At 36.6% G+C, this 19,018-nt stretch overlaps 1 protein-coding gene across 1 annotated transcript in view; it reads right to left on the bottom strand.

Annotated features, from left to right (window-relative positions):
* The window catches only part of LOC139976410 (uncharacterized), a 59,644-nt gene that overhangs the window by 33,450 nt on the left and 7,176 nt on the right, over positions 1–19,018 (bottom strand). Inside the window, exons 2-3 of the mRNA XM_071985121.1 lie at positions 6,000–6,455; positions 4,654–4,946 (exon numbers count right to left, since the gene is read on the bottom strand). Coding sequence (XP_071841222.1) covers positions 4,654–4,946; positions 6,000–6,409 — 703 coding nt within the window. The 5' untranslated portion in view covers positions 6,410–6,455. The remainder of the gene's footprint in view (positions 1–4,653; positions 4,947–5,999; positions 6,456–19,018) is intronic.

Here is a 19,018-nt window from a genome sequence, read left to right as displayed (position 1 = left end):
CCACCTCACTCTCTCTCTCTCACTCACTTACTCAGCCTCTCTTTCTCTATAGAGGTACACATGCGTGCACAAGGAAATTCAGATTTTGCCAATTAACAGTTTTGGCCCTCCCCAAGAAATTGGGCCAATAAAATTTTGCGCCCAAACAAAGGGGCTGAAAAATATATTGCCCCCCAAAAAAAAACTGAACCCCCAAAATGTGGGCCCAAATGGTCCCAAAAATTATGAGCCCCACAAATTCGGGCCCACAGAATGTGTCCCAAAATGTATTTGAGGTGGAAACAAAATGTAGGTCCATCTGGCGCAAAATTTGGCCCGGAATTGTTTTGGGCCCAGATGGTCCCAGAGATTCCGGACCTACATGTACCAGCTAAAAATCAACAACTGTACACCAAGTTTGGCTACAATCCGACTTACGGTTGCAGAGGTGTTGCAATGTAAAGAATTTTAACGTTTGACCCAATAATCTTATTGACACTCATAAGGCCAGCGCCACCTTGTCACTATAATACATCTACATAACAAGTAGAAAAAACCACTACTCCGTTGTTGAGTTATCACGGACCCACGCAATTGTCACAGACACACACACGCACCTACACCCACGCAAACACGCCAACCTGACTGCATATGTTCCTTTGCTTCCAGCAAGGAATCAAAAAGGGAATATACCAGGCATCATTGTCATGACCTTAACTTTAAATCTGTTTTTGAGGTTTTAGTTGATAAATATTGCAATACTAGTTCATAGGTAGAATCCCATAACAACTATCTCATTAGTTTTGCTTAGTCATTTCCATTCAAAGTAGTTAAGCAAAGCTCAAGAAGTGTGTTATTTGCATTAACATGTGTTTAAAGCATCCGGTCAACAACATGTCGAAGATTGTACCAAATTAATTTATCACTCACTCACTCAATGACATGCATTTGGTGAGAAGAATGTATATAGAACGATACCTTAATTTGTTGAATTGCAATCTTATTTTTAAAACTTACTCATATTGTTTGGAGACATTTCCGACCGAACACGACATGCATGCATTTAATGACATTTGCTCATAGATTTCTCACAATACATCAAACAAACGAAAAAAATCGTGGATGTTTTGATTTCATCAAATGGAGCTTAATTAGCGATTTATTAATTATTTCGAGTCGATCCTCAACAGGAACTGTTTATATGGCGTATTACATAGATATTCGAGAACTTCTAAGTTTATTTTTGGGGGACTTTTTTTAACTTCACTATTTGGATAGAAACTTGACTAAGCAAAGCTATAGATTGGTTAATTATTGGATTTTAAAATCGAACAACATGGAGAAAGCTATAGAAGTACGCGACTTCTACGTAGGACTGCATATTTACTGTCACCGCCCGACCGGAAGGGGGTGAAGGAGGGGAGGTGTGCAGTGGGGGAACAGAGGTGGGGATGTTGGGGTACATTTGGAATTCGATTGATGATTACACATTCCATTGTGGGTGTATGCAAACGAGAATTTTGCACAAAGTTTGAAGGTGGTGGGTCGAAAAATGGTACGACGACAGGACTAATTGTTTGTGTGCGTGTAGTATAGAATCTAATATAGATAATGTTATGTTGCATTATGTTGAGTATACAAAACAATATTTTTCGTCATACCTGAGAGGAAAAGTCATATTTGAAATCTCTAGTGTAACAGAGAGAGAAGATCGATACAATAAGGCCAGTAATTATTTCCAACGCAGTCGTTTGATCATGTCGCCCATCACGTAGATATAGTAATAATTTATCTAAAAATTAATATATTACTAATTAATATATTACTAATTAGGCTATTAAATTAGTTAATAATACAATGACAATATCACCTATTTGTCCTTCAGCTGCTGTTTAAGTATTCATGGTAAGTCTCGGCCACCACTTAATCAATTACCACTTAATTAACAACTTGACATTGTTCTATAGTTTCATAGCGGTTAATGAATATTTTCGTTATGGCTCAAAGAAACCATTCATCTTCATTTACAAATTGTGGGGATACTTAAAATGCATAATTCATTACATATTTCTAAAGCACCACCACATATAATGTAGCGTACTAAATATAAAACAAGAGCCGTCTGTCGTTAACGTAATTGTAGCAAAATATATATGAAGTTAATTGTGCATAGGACAGCCTGTACATATGCATAGTTGGATCGAAAAGTAAACTTAAACATTTAGGACATCCGGAGGCACGATAATTTTGGAAAACATATACCATTTTTGTTAATGAAAATTCGTCTACTTTTTACACATAAAGTCAAATGCAATTGTTTTTTGATTTTCTGTTTCCCTTTTTTTTTTTTTTGCTTTATTTTATATTCATTTAATACACAAGCTAATTGGAAACAATTCCTTAAAAGAATATTCCTACAAGTATTCATATGAAACTGCAGATATTAGGCCCTCAATGCAGTCTCAACATTCACACCCCACACCTTGTCATTAACCCAACCCCTACCCCGCCCAACGTAATATTAGACCGTTCTACTATTCCAACTATAACCTACACATATCTGCTAACAGTATAATTATAAAAACATTTGGCTGATACCATTGAGTTATCCAATCAAATTCTGTTGCAGGTAATATATATTCATAATATGTAGGATTTCAAATAGTCATTTGGGACAATTTCCTAATGCTAATACCTCTCTAAACTGTACTCCAATATCACGCTCTCAAGCACTGGCATTGACAGTACAAACAGTTCCTAACCTTATCTGATAGAAACATGATATTCATACTGCTCGTACTGACAATACGAGTGCTCTGAAGCGGGACATGACACTACAGCATAGAACAAAAATTCCAAACAGTCAGGGACAATTCTTTACTGTTAATACCAATATTTATTGCAGTCCCATATCATACTTCAAACCACTCGTACTTCAAAAAAGTATGAAAAGTCCCTTACTTTTCTGATAGAACGGGATATTCATACTTATTATACTGACAGAACGAGTGCTCAAGCATGATATGAGCAGTCAGTATAGAGTGGTATTCAGCATTAGACTTAGATACGGGTTAGGAACTGTTCACACTGGCAGTGTGTGTGCTTTGATTCATGATATAAGGGGACAGTATACAGTGGTATTAAGCATTAGAATCAGATAAAGGTTAGGAACTGTTCATACTTTCAGTACGGGCCGGAAAGTACAATATAGACAAATATGTCGCAACCCAAATGACTTTAAAAGGTGAATAAACTATAGATTGTGCAATTGTGAACAGAATCCGGTGTGAGTAATATATTTCATATAAATTCCTAACTTTGAATACTGGATACTTTCAAGTCCAAAGAAAGCTAGTTTTTTTATATGTCTTTCTTTCATTAAAACGATACGCATTAGATCTTATTTCCTCCATAGGTTGCGGTCTATTTGTGGTTTTCTAACTGTATAAACAAATGCATTATTTTTGACAGTTTTTTGACGTTTTGAAGTAGGAACCAGGAAGCTGCTAACCCAACAAGGGAGAATGAAAACCTTTTCCCTCAGCTCTTTCATTTCGTACCCCGTATTGCGCCATGATTTAAATTTATATTATAGCAACCCGGAGTGACTTTTAATAAAAGCACCATTATAGTTTAAGACCCTTGTTATTAGTATACATCTGACTGGCATAATGAACATGCTATTAGGAACAGAACTTCCACCTTTGGCTTGATCGCCATTATGGGCGGGGGGAGGGGGAGTCTCACTCTTTGAACTTCAGAATTTATAAAGAAAGCGTCGAGCACAAATGCCAAGCAGACGATCATGACTAAACAAAACATGATCGAACGGTACCATAGCAACCTGATTTTCCTCGATGACATGGCACGTTTAATTCCAAAGAATGAAAAGAGTCACTAGTATCCAGGAAGTGTCACTCTGGTGAAGAGTGAATTTCATTTCTATCTAAGAGATCATCTCTTTACCAGTAGTGTTAACAAAGGAGGGAGGCCATGGTGCCCAACCTCCATCGTCGGTCGGGGAGGGCGGGGTGGATGGGGGGAGAAACGTTTAGTCGGTTTTTTTTCCTTCAGAAATTAATTCACAAGTATATATTAGCGGAGCCTTGCGTTAACAACTGATTTTTAGTTTAAGTATTCCTCGGAATGCACCATTTGATATTTAAACTTTGACCTTTTTTGGGGAGGGGAAACCTCAGACCCCCACCCTCCTCATGGGAGTACTTTTTAATGACCCCACGTACTTCATTTGTAACATTTTGTTTCCACCTACATCCCTTTCTGAAAGGTCCATTCCCCACCTAACTCAGTCAGCGGAAATTTGTAATCCCCGCCCCCGCCATTCCCTCCTCCCACCTTTAAAATACTGTGTATACGTCACTGGACTTTCCCCAAAAGGTAGCTCTAAAATATAGAGAATATTTTAGGAAAGTGGAATTTTCTAATCAAATCATAACTATTTTGTGATGAAGAATATATTTTTTTTTCGGATACATTAATTTGCACCCAAAAAATGTACCAAAAATATATTTAAAAAATATGTGTAAAACATAATGTTCTTTTATATCTTATTGCAAAACAATTACAAAGATGATCATTGTTTTAACGATACAATCAGCTAATTATCATAAAATAAAACAAGAGAACATGACGATACATAGACAATTTTCTTACCTTCCGTTTCGTAAACTTTGTTAAACAATGTCGTAGCTCTGTGATATTTTTCGAAGACAACGACTTTTCCTATATCTGTCGCCCTTTCCCCTTGTTGTGCTACTGCTACATAGTCACCACACATCTCGATGTCGTTTGCCACAGTATCAAGTTGTACACTTGCTAATATCTTCGGACAGAGCATATCTCCAAAATCGACAATGTGGATGTACCTGTCACCTGTAAGATTTAAACAGACCAACAATTCGTTCGTTCCTTTTATTGTTAACAGTAAAACCGGCAAGGTACAGAAACGTTGCAGTTTTAAGAGAAATTTATGTCACCAAAACAAAAACATGTGCACTTAATTCGCTAGATTTACATTATTCATATCTGAATGGATTGAGAGATATATCTTTAACGTTTTTACATGTTTAAACCTTCTTCGACACACTTATCGCCATATACCAACCTCGAAAAATTACACTTCGACGCCGACATCTTCACGTGTCCTTCGAAATGTTGACATGACATTTTTAAAACTCGTGCCTTCTCATTTTCCAATAACAAATACCGAATATTAATATGCATTTCTAAAGCGCCCTACCAGTGAACACAGCGCTGAAACAAGACATCAATACTAAAATATACACAATTCAACAACAAGAACATCATTACACTAGACGACATCGAGAAAAATACAAACATATTATGAACTACAAATGGCATTTTTCATACTCATGCCTTCTCATTTTCAAATACCAAATACCGAATATTAAAATGCATTTCTAAGGTGCCCTAGCGCTGAAACAAGACATCAATAAAAAAATACATAATAAAAAGAAACAAGAATATCAATACACTACGACATGGAGAAAAAAATACATACATAATATGAACAAAAATAAAAACATATGATCAACCAAACGGGTTAGTTTCAAGATGGGGCCTTGGAGATTAGAAAGGATTTGGCTTCCTGATGTTTCATGGGAGATCATTGCATTAGCGTGGTGCAATGGTAGCTATCTGGAAGCTTGACCACCGGTTACTGTTCGTATCTTTGGAGTATAGAGAAGGAGATTGTCAATGAAGGATTGAGTAGAGTAAGTTGATGTTGCCGGAATAATAATGAGTTCTAACAGATAACCTGGATCCAGAGAGTATAAGCACTAGTACACATAGACGATGATTTTGAAATTAATGCGCGTCCTGATTGGAAGCCAAAATATGCGAATAACTGTTGTGGTTCCATGATCAATATTGTGGGAAACCATATTCCATAGCCGAATATATAGTAATGGTGAATATGGCCATATTTCCATTTTAGGTATAGCCTGTTTATATTTGCAATCAATAATGAGCGTTACGAATATAGCATGAAATAATCAACATTAAAGGGTGAAGGGTAAGAAGCAAATGGATTGATTGGAGGTATTACCACTATACTGTATATAACAAGAGTTCCATCGAACCTAATTATACCTGTATCGGTCGCCATTTGTGCCAAAAATAAAAATGATATATAACAGCGACATATATTTTTGATGACGCTACTCTTAACATGTATGCGTATAAGAATAGACAAACCAACTGCGTAGGCTATTCTATCAGTTACGTCATAGGCCGTCTGCTCAACGGCAGCCATGTCGATCCCGTAGAGGGGTGAAGATCCACTGTAGTCATAAGGCAAATAGATAGTATATAGAGGGCGAAGATGGACCGTGGCAAAAGTTGTGGTGACAGCCAAAAGCAGCCCGAATAGTAGTAGATAATTCATGATGTCCGTTTTCTTTCTATCTGTCTGTCTGTCTATATGGATAAAACTGAGATAACAAAACAAATTTGCAGGCAGTCTGCTTCAAAGCTATGTGTTATTTCTCAACATAAAGCTGTCCGGTAATTGTCTACGTCACAAAATACATTATAATATTTGTTATTATTTTATCTATTTTGTATTAGATTGTTATCACTATTATTACTTTATTTTCTTAACATGATAAGAATTGAACTGATTCAAGATTAACCCTGCCTGCACGTGATCACTGACCCAAAGAGGAAATATAACATGACGTCATGGAAGAAAAAAAAACTTTTTAAGTTTGTCTCCAGGGAGTTTATTTACTTTTAATGCTCAGCAAACTTTACCAATATCATATTTCATAGACAAATTAGTTATAAAAAAATACAATAGTGATTGTGCAACATGCATGACATTTATGCTGAAAACATCCCAACCACGCAAATTTATAGTTTCCATTCGTTAACAGTATGGCCGTTATTTTTTATATTTTTTTTTTTCAAATTCGGTAGCCTCTATAGATTCCACAGTTCGTGACCACACATGTTGTTGACCAGCGTTCCTTTTTCATGATTTTACAACGAGAGGGTGTTGCCAACCAGGATAAATAGATGACATTGCGTAGTTGATGACGCTTAATATTAGAAACAAGATATTGATATAACCACTAATAATGCATAATGTATTGCCCTGACACTGTATTTGACTTAATCAGTTAGGGGATGTACACTACTATATATACAACAAATAACACCCACAGCCATACAGGATAGTTATTCTATATATATCATGTTGCAAAAAACACCGTAAAACGGACGTCGTCATATTATATGATCAAAATGAACTACAACGACGAAAGACATCACGTGACTATGAACAAAAAACACCTAATTCTTTAAATAGTCTTAATTAGTGTTTTTGTTTTTTTGTTTTTTGTTTTGTAATCCGACTATTATCTTTAGAAACTGAAAACAACGATTTCCATCCCTGTCACACAGGAAACGATGGTATAGTATCTCAACATTAATTGTACAGTACAACAGATGTGTATAGTTGAATTCAAGTTCAACTACATATGATTTACCGTGTAGTTAACACACATACACACACGCACATACAATTGATTTGCAATATCTGCAATAATCTGTCGTATAACAGGTTGGGACAATTTTCCCTTTTAGATTTGAATTACGTCACTCAATGAATCACAATGACAAAATTCTCGAGACAAATTCAGATTCAAAGGCTATTACCCGCCTTTCTTCTTTGTTGAAATGCATGCATGTATGCAGGTAAATTTATGCTGACGGTTTTTTAATCGCGTGTTCTGAATGCAAACACGAAAAATTTCAATAGAATATTATCACTCCTGCAGTCTAAGTTGTATAGGTGTATATCTTTCACAAATTCTGTAACTATAGCAACCAGGATTTTGAAGGGTCTATAGTTAGTTACCAGATATCTGGTTGTGGCGAATAATCTGTAACACATGCATGAAAAAGTTTAATATTGTTCGTTTAACTTATCGTTGAATAGCGCTAAATAGACATCCTTATACTAAATACTACATATCGTATATAGGAACGCAAATGGTTATATGGTATACACTGGACGCTATACATATACCGTAGGCCTACTTGCGCAATTTCCTTTTGTATTAGAAACTTAAACGCACCTTCGTAGTCGGGATTAATTTTTTGGGTGAGGGGAGAGGTATAAGGTAAAATGGAGTAGGGTGTACACAAATGATGATCTTCCAATTCCGTTTGCAGAAAGTCATTTTTGAGGTCCCGTACAGGCATACGGATGCATAAGTTATTCGCATACGTTAGACACTGGAATATTCCGCTCTTTATCCCCCCCCCCACCCCGCCCGCGCATCCATGAACTATGAAAGAAAAAACTCGCCCTACCTTAGGCAATAATGGTAAATACATATAGTCTACAGTAAATTAACTGCGCCGCAGCTTCATATCCAACCATCCCTAAAGAAGAAGAAGAAAACCCAAAAAAGATCAGAATGGCCATACAGTTAGAATCGATGGGTGTATTTCCTCGTATTTACAATAACGGTGTTTATTTGATACAAACGGATGACTCATTATTGTTAGCTCAGTATATATTTCATTTTTAAATAGATAGCTTACTATACCTCAGTCTAAAGCTAGAGTATATAAACAAAATCTTTCATTCATTTACTCTATAAAAAAGAATGGATATTTTAACTAATTTATCTTTCACCAAACTACCAGGCTAATATTTTTTTTTTTTTTAAAGTGTCGATAAAAATAAGTAACATTTGAGTTTCGATCTGTCTCAATTTGATGCATGTCTTAAGAGCAACAAAAAAAAAAAGCATTTTCGTTTTTATCTCGGGTAGTTGGTCATTGTTTCCTTATCCTCTGTCAACGCATGATTTATAAGAAGTGCAAAAACAAATGTTGGGTATATAATTATAAAAGATCAATAGAGGTTAAAAACCTCCGTTAAGTGCTATAATGACGGTGTGTACGTGTGCGGGAGTGAGGGAAGGGGTGGGAGGAGGGGGGTGGCTCGAATTACGACTTTTCTGTAATTGTTATGATATATTTACTTTCTGTCTGTAGAGAAGGTTTTTGTAAAAGTTTTGCTTGTCTAAGACTTGCTATTAACTTGACCGAATGCTGGCTGTTTGCAGGTGCAGTTGTCAACTCCGTCCAGGGGGGTAGGAAGCTTCCAAAAGTGGGGGGGGGGGCACCATCAGAGGGGCACTTTCTCATTCCACAACCACCACTCGTTATGCTATAAACCGATACACACCGGCCATATCACTTAAATATATAAGATGTGTTAGTATGCTATCAATACTATTATGGTGCGCTGCAATATTGATTTTTTATTTATTGAGATTGTTTATTGTAAACCGTGCACAACATGATATGGGATGCCATTTTAAAAATAGCATGTACAGACTAAAAATAAATTATTGAAATAAAATAGTAAAATTAACAAAGGCTTACGTCTTAAAATGTTGTCACCAAATGAGAATGGACAAGTTTCCAATGATATTGATTCTATTTTCTAAATTGTTGTCGACCAGACACTTTCCACATTGGTATTAATCACATACAGAAAGGAATTTCTTAAGTTAGTTGAAGTGAAGCAGTAACAGTTTGAGTTCAACGTTAAAGGGATATCCCGATGCTAGGGTACCGTATGTGAAGCTCACATGAAAGACATTTTTCCTTATTCTAGATATGGTTGTTTAAAGTTAAGATGCTTTCCCATAAAAGAAAAAAATCCATTACGGCATGAGATTGGTCAATATAGGTGTTGGTATTATCATCATGGTATATATATTAAGTTCCCTTTTTAATCTCGTTAAGAAGTTATTCCAAAATGTTATATAATTGGAATGCTCGCTTAGGTGTTAATAGGACAAACAAAAGCTTGTCAAAATGCAATTTTTTTTGGGGGGGGGGGGGGAGGGGGAGGGGACAAATGATGTTACATTATAGAGTAAATAATATATAAAAAAAACAGATATTTTAAGATTACTTGCCACATATCCCTTAATATTTTGTTGCCAGATATACATTTTATAAAACTCAAAATTTACAGAATTGAAAGGAAGAAATGTTGGCAATTAAAACATGCCATCTGCTGCAGATTGCAGAATATTTGATATCGTACTGTTGCTGTCGATTTCTGTTCTTTTTTTCCCCATTTATTTGCTATTAAAAGTCAACTTTGACCTAAGGAAAGCAAGATAAATGACCACAATACTTTAATTTCCCACGGTCTGATGAAGCTCTCAGCCACCTCAAGTTTGCCCTTATAGTACGCCTCAGTTACTACACATTTGTTGTAGTAAAACTCTTTCCTATATATAGGCATATATATATATACATACTGCAGCATACATCATGCAGTTTTGTCGTTTGGGAATGGTTATAGCAAATTAAAAAGATAATAACGAAAAATAAAACCTTTTTCTTCGTGGCTGAAAGCTGTAAATAACAAATAAAAAAACCGGGTCAAATATTTATCGACATATTGGTCGAATAAATTACCATATACAACTGCAAGGGCATTCGTGTTTCTTGCTTAAAACAGAACATCAATGTATTGAGAGTGGCTTTTACAATGTTGTTACATAACCAAACGTTGGCATTATGTCAGATACAATACGTATTGGTTTGCCCAATACACCACCCAGTTATCCACACCGTCGCTCGCAAATATCCATTAGGAAAATATGTTCGTTTGTAAACAATCATATAATCTGAGAAAATGCATTCTATGGTTCATGGAAATGCATTTTTCTTTCGGATAGTCCATGTTAATAGCTAATGCTAAATAGTTGTAAGAATAAGTTGCTTTCATGTCAAGTTTGACACACATTATTGTAAAAAAAAATGATTTCATTGAATATTCATGTCTTGTCTTTCCTCTATCTTTGATACATTTATCTTCAGGATTTTCCAATTGAAACATTCTGGTAGACATCGACGTCATCATTTCCAGCTTCGGCCGGTTTCGGTACCTGTGCAGGCTTCCTTGGGGTAGATTTGGGAGTAACTTTCCCGACCTTTGTATTCTGATAAACGTGAGCGGTGACACTTTTTGAATAATCAGCTGAAGGATCATCGGTACCGTTCTGATTCCCACCGTTAGTACCTTTATGCTCATCAACTTGATCCTTTGCGGGTTTAAGATAGGAACTAGTGGCAGGGTAGTCGTAATCCTCCTGATCCTCATCTTTGCCGGAATGATCCCCATCGGATGATTGATTGACATCGTATTTCCCGGGTTGATCTTCTTCAATCGTAACTTTCTCTTCCCTTCTTGACAATTGAATATTGTCCGATGTGGCAACAACTCTCCCTTCGTTGTTAGTAGTCTTGTCATCAGAATTCAACCGAAGAAGTTTGGCTACTGCGTCTATTGCCTGTCCTCCGGTCCCGACACAAAGTAAAGCAACAAAAATGAGTAACAGCAAAATTCCAAAAAACACGAGAACTCCGAGTGAGACAGCCATGGTTTGATCCGAATGTTTTTATTTGAGTTTGTTTCTCTTTACTTAGCTTCAGGTTATTGCTATTTTAGTATTTGAATTAGGATTTGTAATGGCCAAATTGGTTTATCGATAGGTCGATCGCGTTTTAATCAACACCGCTAGTGAAACAATCACGTCCCTGGTCAATATATTAGCACAATAAAATCTTCATTAGTATCGATAGTTACAGCTTTCTTTCTTGTAAATGACCTATCGTCATACCTTCATCGAACAGTAAAGATACTATAGTATAACGAAATAGTGAAATGCACTGTATTTGGAGGACCTCTTTAAGCTCACAAGATGCGTTTAATCATTAACCAATGTTTCGCTTCTATAATATCTTCGAGTGTAGGAAATAGACTGCTATATAGCAAGTTTTCCACCCGATGACCAAGCTCGTCACGCACGTTTAAGGTAAGCTCAACCAAATTGTGTCCAAATACAATGATATCTTCCAAGTTTGATCCTTCAGCGCCCGTATTCCGTATATATAAGTATATAATACGTTTAACTTTAAATTATTCACCGTTAATGATAACACCTTGTGAATACAACTCAAATTTACAAAATCTGTTGACTTATTCCAAAGGAAGCAGTTTGTTCTTTAGAATTCCATTTCCTTAACAGAATCGAAATGCCAATGCCAATGCACTGTTTGCATGGAAAATAGGGCGGCTTTTGAGTAATCCTGTATATACGTACGACTGCAGACAATGGCTATATAAGGCTGTACGTTCGAAACTTAGCGATGAGGAAGTTCTGCAGTGCTAACTTTTCTCGATACTATCGAGTATGAAAAGATCGACACAGCTTCGTTACAATCATATAGACTCAGTGTCTGTATATGTAAAGCCTAATATTGAACGTGTGTAGAAACAAGCACACGAAAGCTAAAATTTAATCAAAACCAACGTGATTTGTCTTTCACAGGTTGGTTCCTCAAACTGTTTACATAAATCAACGAACCGAAGCGACGAGGAATCTGACTTTCCTTTCACATGTGCTTCAGAGGGTGACGTATATAAGCTAACCTGTTGCGCGGTTTTTTTTAGCTGTCATAGCAGAATTTAGCAAAGACAACTCATAGAATTGGTGTTTATCAAGTACCTGTGTATGGTGATAATTATTGACATTGTCATATACGCCATTGTTTATACTTACACATTACACATTGTGTTCTGATTCGCGTTGAAATGAATGAATCCATTGACTATAACTTTATTCTATTTGACAAACGTAAGAAGCAGGGGATGGGGTTGAGGTTTGGTGTAGGAGGTATGATGACCTCTTGACCTTATAATGTTTCAACGATTGCGATATGTGATGCATTAGCTACGACAATTAAATGATGACCGGAAAAACTGAAGTTGAGGTTCAAGTACAACAACATCATATATGAGTACAAGAGCACTTCCCTCATGTAATGAGTACATTGAATACAATAAGCTCATATGAGTGAAAATACTCGGAATATTTAATATTGTACTAGCATCTATACTCGATTTTCGAAATAACCTGAGTACAGAGTAAATATTCACAAATCCGAGTACAATTATACAGATCAATCAGCTAAGATATGAGTAAGAGTATATACAAATCCACAAGTCCGAGTACAATACAGGTATCTAAAATACGAGTCAGAGTATAGCAAATCCACAAGTCCGAGTACAATACAGGTATCTAAGATACGAGTAAGAGGATGCAAATCGGTCCGAGTACAATACAAGTAACTAAGCTAACATACGAGTAAGAGTATATACAAATACACAAGTCCGAGTACAATATAGATCACTAATTAGCTAAGATACGAGTAAGAGTATATACAAATCCACAAGTCCGAGTACAATACAGGTAACTAAGCTAACATACGAGTAAGAGTATATACAAATCCACAAGTCCGAGTACAATATAGATCACTAATTAGCTAAGATACGAGTAAGAGTATGCAAATCCACAAGTCCGAGTACACTACAGGTAACTAAGCTAACATATACATATACAAATACTAAGCTAACATATACATATACAAATATTACAATACAGGTAACTAAGCTAACATACGAGTAAGAGTATATACAAATCCACATGTCCGAGTACAATACAGGTATCTAAGATACGAGTCAGAGTATAGCAAATCCACAAGTCCGAGTACAATACAGGTATCTAAGATACGAGTAAGAGGATGCAAATCCACATGTCCGAGTACAATACAGGTATCTAAGATACGAGTCAGAGTATAGCAAATCCACAAGTCCGAGTACAATACAGGTATCTGAGATACGAGTAAGAGGATGCAAATCCACAAGTCCGAGTACAATACAAGTAACTAAGCTAACATACGAGTAAGAGTATATACAAATACACAAGTCCGAGTACAATACAGGTAACTAAGCTAACATACGAGTAAGAGTATATACAAATCCATAAGTCCGAGTACAATACAGGTAACTAACCTAAGATACGAGTAAGAGGATGCAAATCCACAAGTCCGAGTACACTACAGGTAACTAAGCTAACATACGAGTAAGAGGATGCAAATCCACAAGTCCGAGTACACTACAGGTAACTAAGCTAACATACGAGTAAGTGTATATACAAATACACAAGTCCGAGTACAATATAGATCACTAATTAGCTAAGATACGAGTAAGAGGATGCAAATCCACAAGTCCGAGTACACTACAGGTAACTAAGCTAACATACGAGTAAGTGTATATACAAATACACAAGTCCGAGTACAATACAGGTAACTAAGCTAACATACGAGTAAGGGTATATACAAATCCACAAGTCAGAGTACAATATAGATCACTAATTAGCTAAGATACGAGTAAGAGTATATACAAATCCACAAGTCCGAGTACAATATAGATCACTAATTAGCTAAGATACGAGTAAGAGTATATACAAATCCACAAGTCCGAGTACAATACAGGTATCTAAGATAAGAGTAAGAGTATGCAAATCCACAAGTCCGAGTAAAAAGACAGGTATAATTGAGCTAAGACACGAGTAAGAGTATATACAAATACACAAGTCCGATTACAATACAGATCACCAATTAGCTAAGATACGAGTAAGAGTATGCAAATCCACAAGTCCGAGTACAATACAGGTAACTGAGCTAAGATGGGAAGCCTGATTAACAAATAACTATTTGACTTGATCAAGCCTCCCACGGGTGGAATTATATCCCAAAATGCCAACTTTCATGATCATTGCATATGATCTGTGGCCTACATTTCACCATAACTGAAAAACTCTGTTTTGGGCCGTCACATGACGACGAAAATAGTTTTCATGGACAACTTTGGTTCAAGACCATTCAAACGTATGTATCCTGCAACATTTTCAGCAGATTTGGACAAACGCAAAAACGCTACTCCTCGCGTAGGAGTGTTTTTAGAAAATCACCTCTTCTTGAGCTCACATGACCTTAAATTAATAAATTATGATCGCATGTATGAACTCACACAAACCACTGATGGAAATTCAGCCAGATCAATTGAAAAATGACGAAATGTCAAAGCAGGGAGTTGTTATGGAAACTCCCTGATCAAACACTGTGGCAAAAAGTGACAGAATTTCGTCAATCGCTCTACCTCAACTGAAAGCCTTTAGCTGAGCTTAAAAAAAAAAGAATAAAAAAAAAGAAGAAGAAATTCCACTTATTGGGTGCTGAGAGAGGTGAATATCCTTCAAAAATTGGTTCTGAGTCAAGATGGGTTTGGTAAGTTGAGTAACGAATTTTTTAAGTCAGTGATCCGCTTTTCTTACCATTGAGATAGTACGACTTCAGGCCTTCAGGCCTGCACACAGAAACACGCAACCTCCCTTTTCTATAGGGTGAATATAATAGTGGAATGCATGTGATAAGAGAATGCTTGGAGGGTGAGCAGTAAGATTGCTTGATAAAATAAACAACAGATGTTCTGTTACCCTTCATTCGAGATTGGCTAACCCCTGCAGGCCTATGAAGATTTAAAAGACAATTCCATTTCTTTATATTTTTTAAGTACGAAAAGAAAAACTGGTTAAATTAATTGAAGTTGATTGAAATTAATTATGGCGTTACAATTTTAATGCCGAAATATCATGCAGAGAGGAAAGATGTATGCATTATCATTCTGTTGCCAAAATATAAGAGATCAAACTGATTTCTAGAACATGCATCTTTCAAATAACGGAATATAGTTTGAAAGATTTTTTTTCATCATCTTGAACACATTGTGGATGTCCGGGTTGAATGTTCCTTCATAGCACACTTAGTGCAAAGACGTCAACTCTTTTCTCCGGGCTTACTTTTGCTCATTAATTTTGTCCTTCCTTTAACAACCCCGAAAATATCATTAATACACTTTCAGGTTTTTTTCATATAGCAGAATACACTGTTGATAAAATGTAAAATTATTTAGGTCTATCCGGTCCCCTATCTTGTTGTTTTCACCAGTGGCGTAGGAAGGTACTTTTGAGTGGGGGGGGGGCTGAAGACTGATGGCCGGCCTAGGGGAGGGGTCTAAGGGGAGGGGGTATCCCCCTCCCCCTTTGGATTTTTTTTGCATTTCCAGGTGGCCTCAGATGCAATTTGGTGCAATATAGTACACTTCAACACCCACTCCATTTTGTAAATAATTTTGCATTTTCACTTGGCCTTAGATGCAATTTGGTGCTCCAAATGAGATTTTTTTCTCATTTGGAAATGAAAAAGGGGTTTTCTGACTTGCGAAGCGGGGGGGGGGGGGCGGAATGATACTTCCGCCACCATATTTTGCACTGTAACGGGGCTCATGCAGCAACCTCAAAGGCCCAATTGCCCACACAGGAATTAATCATGTGAAAATAGACAAAGGGCCTAAAAATTGCACTAAGGCATCAACGTGATCCCTGTGGCTTGAATATTTTATTTCCTTCTCTCAACATGCTGACACAAGTTTTGGACATTCTCATATAAATCTCGACATATATATACAGTTTTGGGCATTAACGAAACGTTGGCGCGCGCCGATGTTCCAAAATTATAGCACGACGTCAATATTGTATCTAGCAAGCAATGCTGACATGACCAATGTAGTAGTGGCATGCTGTTACAAGTTTTCGACAAGCTGATGTTGAATTTAACATGTTGATAGACGCAATGGCAAATTGGTATTTTGTTTCCACATGTTCATATGGAATTGTAACATGTTGATATCGAATTGTAACATGTTGATATCGAATTGGACATATATATATTAACTTGGACACTTCACTTTCTTTTTCGACATTTATGGAACGTTTGGCTCTCCGTAGAAACGTGTTTCTCCATGTTTAAGGTGGAGCTAAGAATGATACCCAGGTCACGTACTGATTATGAGGACTCACCAACGCCAATCCCCACTTGAATTTTAGAGCCCTGTATACCCTCTCCATGAAGTGTGGAGGAGTTTTCAATTTCGAATGCCATCGATTATTCACATTTTTATGGTAATCAGTTTATCGACAAATAACTCAATATACTGCTTTAAAGAAATATAAATCCACAACGCGGAACCGTCGAATGTTCACAACGAGAACCTGCCAAAATAACTTGGGAAAAACAAGAGGGTCATTTCCCCTACAAAATGGAAATGTTAGTAAAGTGAAAGTTTATCCAACTGTAGAATGTGTGTCATTGTTTCACGAAAGGAAACGTTTATTACGTCAATATACAATCATTTGTTGTTAGTATAGGTTTATGTATATCACTTAAATCACAGCTAATAGTATACTATCCTATCCATGCTATATCATACCGGTTATTGGTTGTGGGAGGCAACACACGTTTCAAACGCTTGTTTGACAGTTTATTTTTCTTAAAGAGAATGACATCGACTATCTGTTGTTTTTAAATTTTATTTCCGTCTTTGTGTTATATAAAATTATATACCTAAATTATACAGTTTATAAAAAGGGTTAAAAAACTGTAGTGTTTTCTTGCCAAACGCCCTGTGTAGGTGATACAAGCTTTATACAGATGGAAGGAACGTTTTCAGGATATTCTGTCTGAGGCAGAATAAAGAGAAAACATAGTAACTTATTTATTGAATTAAATAGGAGGATGGGACCATGGGGACAAATAATATGTTAATTAAAATAAATAAACGAATGAGTTGAAGTTCGATAGAACAATGGGCGATAAGAACAAAGGAAATAACAAAAGAAATGAAATCGTTATATGTGAATATAGTTGACGACAGACCTGTACTACAAAAGGAAAACAAAGACAATCAGACGTTTGACAACTATATGTAGACTACAGTCGACCGTTTACTACCAGGCGCGTAGCCAGGAATTTGCCTAGGGAGGGGCGAAAATGTAGGCAAACTATCAGAGCCGTAGATACGGCATTGCAAACTATCTAAGCGTAGCGCCACCATGTACTGGCGCGAAGCGAACAAGAAAGTTTTGGCTGAAAATGCCTCCCAGATCGCTGGAAATGGCACTTCCCAGGCCTTGTAAGTTGCATCTTAGCATTTTCTCTTTTGAAATTACTAGCGATATCATTAAAACATTAAAAACAATTAAAAAAATATGCTCAAGGGGGCTGCCCCCTTCGCCCCCCCCCCCCCCTTGACTACGTACGCGCCTGTATACTAAATTAATACTCTGCTGATCTCTTTTCAATGAGCGTTTTACTCCTACTGTGTGACCCGGCACTATCGTGGGAAAATAGAGTTCTCTAACAGCTGGCCCATCATGCACTCTAACCGGCTTACTAATTCGTTTTACATTAAAGGTTAAGGTTCGAATCAAAGATAAACCAAATAGTTATTCACGTGAAGTGCATGTTGATGCTGTAAAGAAAGGATTTTGGACCATTTAAACCCAAAGGGCTCCCAGGGCTCCCCTGGAAAGCAGTGATTCTGCACTGAGCAGGACTATACCCTCATTAAAGATGACAATAATAACAAATAAAAATGAAAAAAAAAACATGACGTATTCTTAAGTCTGTTACGACGAAGTCTGGTTCACTTTGACAGCCGTTTGGCGGCTTGACAAGGGGCTGTTATGTTTCTTTCTGTGAAATATATATATATATATATATATATATATATATATATATATATATATAAACACACACTCATCACCAACTATCACATGGCCGTATTGTTCCAATGAAACGGGGAGGCGTGGGTTGGGGGGTGGGTGTCACTTTGCTGTAATATCGTTCGAACCCATATTTCTATCTTGATTGACCTTTCGTACCACTTAAGATTGCATTAAGCTGTTAAACTTATAGACGTAAATTGTATACCGACATCATGTATAATATTCACACATATTTAGAATCCCGTTTAAGTCTAATTAACAAAGTAATGTACATGAGGATAAACACTTTTGTCTGATCCTATATCAAACAAACAAATAAATGAAATGATATGAAATATAATAGACGAGTTGTACGCCCACATTTCCCGTCCAGTGTAATGCCGCCGGGAATTTTCCCACTCCGTATCCGCGTCTAAGTACGTCATTTCCAACGATGTAAACTATATAAACTCAAAATAAAGCTACATACATTTTCGGAA

This window comes from Apostichopus japonicus, chromosome 11 (assembly GCF_037975245.1).
Source record: "Apostichopus japonicus isolate 1M-3 chromosome 11, ASM3797524v1, whole genome shotgun sequence".
Lineage (NCBI taxonomy): Eukaryota > Metazoa > Echinodermata > Holothuroidea > Aspidochirotida > Stichopodidae > Apostichopus > Apostichopus japonicus.
The sequence above is the reverse complement of the archived record's forward strand: the minus strand, read 5'-3'. Positions and strand labels throughout refer to the sequence as shown.